Consider the following 3,845-nt stretch of genomic DNA (forward strand, 5'->3'; position numbering starts at 1 on the left):
CCCTTCCATACGTGGTTTTCATCACCCCCACCCCACCCAGACACCCTGGGGTGCTCCCGGGGTTTTGGGGTACCCCGGTGACATCACAATGGGGGGCTCGGGGGGGTGACAGGTCATCGAGAAGGCCCACAACAATGAACTGGAGCCCACCCCGGGGAACACCCTGCGCCAGACCTTTGAGAACCAGGTCAACCGCATCCTCAACGACGCCCGAGACAAAACGGGTTCTTCCGCCCAAAAATCCCTCTCGGAATACAACAACTTCAAATCCATGGTGGTGTCGGGCGCCAAAGGCTCCAAAATCAACATCTCCCAGGTATTGGGGGGCTCCAGGGGGTCTTGGGGGGCCCCTACAGGGCCTGGTGGGTTGCCAGGAGGATCTGGGTGGGGTTTGGGTGGGTTCCTCTTGGGTTCTGTAGGCCTCTCTGGGGTGATCTTGGCACCCCATGGTGGTGTTGGGCACCAAGAGCTCCATAATCAACATCTCCCAGGTCTTGGGGGGGCTCCAGGGGGTCTTGGGGGGCCCCTACAGGGCCTGGTGGGTTACCAGGAGGATCTGGGTGGGGTTTGGGTAGGTTCCTCTTGGGTTTTGTAGGCCTCTCTGGGGTCTTCTTGGAACCCCATGGTGGTGTTGGGCACCAAGAGTTCCATAACCAACATCTCCCAGGTATTGGGGGGCTCCAGGGGGTCTTGGGGGTGTGCCTATGGGGTCTGAGGGAGGTTCCAGGAGGATCTGGGTGGGGTTTGGGTGGGCTCCTCTTGGGTTTTGTAGTCCTCTCTGGGGTCATCTTGGCACCCCATGGTGGTGTCGGCCGCCAAAGTCTCCAAAATCAACATCTCCCAGGTCTTGGAGAGCTCTGTGGGGTCTTGGGGGGCCCCTACAGGGCCTGGTGGGTTGCCAGGAGGATCTGGGTGGGGTTTGGGTGGGTTCCTCTTGGGTTTTGTAGGCCTCTCTGGGGTCTTCTTGGAACCCCATGGTGGTGTTGGGCACCAAGAGTTCCATAACCAACATCTCCCAGGTATTGGGGGGCTCCAGGGGGTCTTGGGGGTGTGCCTATGGGGTCTGAGGGAGGTTCCAGGAGGATCTGGGTGGGGTTTGGGTGGGCTCCTCTTGGGTTTTGTAGTCCTCTCTGGGGTCATCTTGGCACCCCATGGTGGTGTCGGCCGCCAAAGTCTCCAAAATCAACATCTCCCAGGTCTTGGAGAGCTCTGTGGGGTCTTGGGGGGCCCCTACAGGGCCTGGTGGGTTGCCAGGAGGATCTGGGTGGGGTTTGGGTGGGTTCCTCTTGGGATTTGTAGGCCTCTGTGGGGTCATCTTGGCACTCTGTGGTGGCATTGGGCACCAAGAGCTCTATAATGAACATCTCCCAGGTCTTGGGGGGCTCCAGGGGGTTTTGGGGGGCCCCTACAGGGTCTGGTGGGTTGCCAGGAGGGTCTGGGTGGGGTTTGGGGGATCTCCCTGGGGTCCATGATGACGCTGGTGTCCATGGGGAACATCTCCTGGAGCTCTTGGGGATCCCTCCAGGCCTTTGGGATGTTCCCTACATGATTTTGGGATCCCACTTAAGAGCTTTGGGGCACCAGTTTGATGACTGGGGGGTCCCTCTTGATTCTGAGGGGACCCCATTGTCATCATGGTGACCCATGGAGATGTTGGTGTCCATGGGGAACATCTCCGAGATACCTTGGGGATCCCTCAGGATGTTCCCTATGTGGTTTTGGGATCCCACCCAAGAGCTTTGGGCCATGAAATTGATCATTGGCGTCCCTCTTGGCTCCAAGGGGACCCTGTGGTCATCGTGGTGGCCCATGGAGATGTTGGTCACCAAGATGAACATCTCCTGGAGCTGTTTGGGATCCTTCCAAGCCCTTGGGACGTTCCCTATGTGGCTTTGGGATCCCACCTAAGAGCTTTGGGCCATGAACTTGATCATGAGGGGTTCCTTGTGGTTCCGGGGGGGCTCTGTGGGTCATCGTGATGGCCCATGGAGATGTTGGTGTCCGTGGGGAACATCTCCCAGATACCTGGGGGTTCCCTCAGGATGTTCCCTTCATGGTTTTGGGATCTCACCTAAGAGCTTTGGGGCACCAGGTTGATGACTGGGGGGGTCCGTCTTGAGTCTGAAGGGACCCCATGGTCATCGTGGTGGCCCATGATGACCTTGGTGTCCATGGGGAACATCTCCTGGAGCCCTTGGGGTTCCCTCCAGGCCCTTGGGATGTTCCCTACATGGTTTTGGGATCCCACCTAAGAGCTTTGGGGCACCAGGTTGATGGACTGGGGGGTCCCTCTTGAGTCTGCAGGGACCCTGTGATCATTGTGGTGGCCCATGGAGATGTTGGTCACCAAGATGAACATCTCCCAGATACCTTGGGGAATCTCTCCAGGCCCTTGGGACGTTCCCTACGTGGTTTTGGGATCCCACCTAAGAGCTTTGGGCCATGAAGTTGATCGCTGGCGTTCCTCTTGGCTCCAAGGGGACCCTGTGGTCATCACGATGGCCCATGGAGATGTTGGTCACCAAGATGAACATCTCCTGGAGCTGTTTGGGATCCTTCCAAGCCCTTGGGATGTTCCCTGTGTGGCTTTGGGATCCCACCTAAGAGCTTTGGGCCATGAACTTGACCATGAGGGGTTCCTTGTGGTTCCGGGGGGGCTCTGTGGGTCATCGTGATGGCCCATGGAGATGTTGGTGTCCGTGGGGAACATCTCCCAGATACCTGGGGGTTCCCTCAGGATGTTCCCTTCATGGTTTTGGGATCTCACCTAAGAGCTTTGGGGCACCAGGTTGATGACTGGGGGGGTCCGTCTTGAGTCTGAAGGGACCCCATGGTCATCGTGGTGGCCCATGATGACCTTGGTGTCCATGGGGAACATCTCCTGGAGCCCTTGGGGTTCCCTCCAGGCCCTTGGGATGTTCCCTACATGGTTTTGGGATCCCACCTAAGAGCTTTGGGGCACCAGGTTGATGGACTGGGGGGTCCCTCTTGAGTCTGCAGGGACCCTGTGATCATTGTGGTGGCCCATGGAGATGTTGGTCACCAAGATGAACATCTCCCAGATACCTTGGGGAATCTCTCCAGGCCCTTGGGACGTTCCCTACATGGTTTTGGGAATCCCACCTAAGAGCTTTGGGCCATGAAGTTGATCGCTGGCGTTCCTCTTGGCTCCAAGGGGACCCTGTGGTCATCACGATGGCCCATGGAGATGTTGGTCACCAAGGTGAACATCTCCTGGAGCCCTTGGGGATCCCTCCAGACTGGGAACGGTTGATCTTTATGAGGTCTGGGGGTGGTCCCCACCCTACCCCACCCCAAGCCCATCTCCTCCCACCTCCCCGGCAGGTGATCGCGGTGGTGGGACAGCAGAACGTGGAGGGCAAACGCATCCCCTTCGGCTTCAAACACCGCACCTTGCCCCACTTCATCAAAGACGATTACGGCCCCGAAAGTCGAGGTTTCGTCGAAAATTCCTACTTGGCCGGGCTCACCCCCACCGAGTTCTTCTTCCACGCCATGGGGGGGCGCGAGGGCCTCATCGACACCGCTGTCAAGACAGCCGAGACCGGTCAGCCCCCACCCCTGTCCTGTCCTCCAAAAGCCACCCCATGACCTCCAAACTCCAAGACCCACCCCCCTGCCCTGCCCCGCCCCCCTGGGCCTCCAGGACCCAACCCCTGTCCTGGCCTCCAAAAGCCACCCCATGGCCTCCAGAACCCAACCCCCTGGCATCCAAACTCCAAGGCCCAACCCCCCCCGGTCTCCAAGATCCAACCCCTGGCCTCCAAACTCCAAGACCCAACCCCCTGCCCTGCCCCGCCCCCCCGGGCCTCCAGGACCCAACC

At 59.1% G+C, this 3,845-nt stretch overlaps 1 protein-coding gene across 1 annotated transcript in view; it reads left to right on the plus strand.

The window, feature by feature from the left end:
- Positions 1-75: 75 nt before the first annotated feature.
- LOC118452569 (DNA-directed RNA polymerase II subunit RPB1-like) overlaps positions 76-3,845 on the plus strand; it is a 13,194-nt gene continuing 9,424 nt past the window's right edge. Inside the window, exons 1-2 of the mRNA XM_035897118.1 lie at positions 76-316; positions 3,346-3,568. Of these exons, the coding sequence (XP_035753011.1) occupies positions 272-316; positions 3,346-3,568 (268 nt within the window). The 5' untranslated portion in view covers positions 76-271. The remainder of the gene's footprint in view (positions 317-3,345; positions 3,569-3,845) is intronic.

This window comes from Egretta garzetta, unplaced genomic scaffold (genome assembly GCF_000687185.1).
Source record: "Egretta garzetta isolate BGI_Z169 unplaced genomic scaffold, ASM68718v1 scaffold1187, whole genome shotgun sequence".
Lineage (NCBI taxonomy): Eukaryota > Metazoa > Chordata > Aves > Pelecaniformes > Ardeidae > Egretta > Egretta garzetta.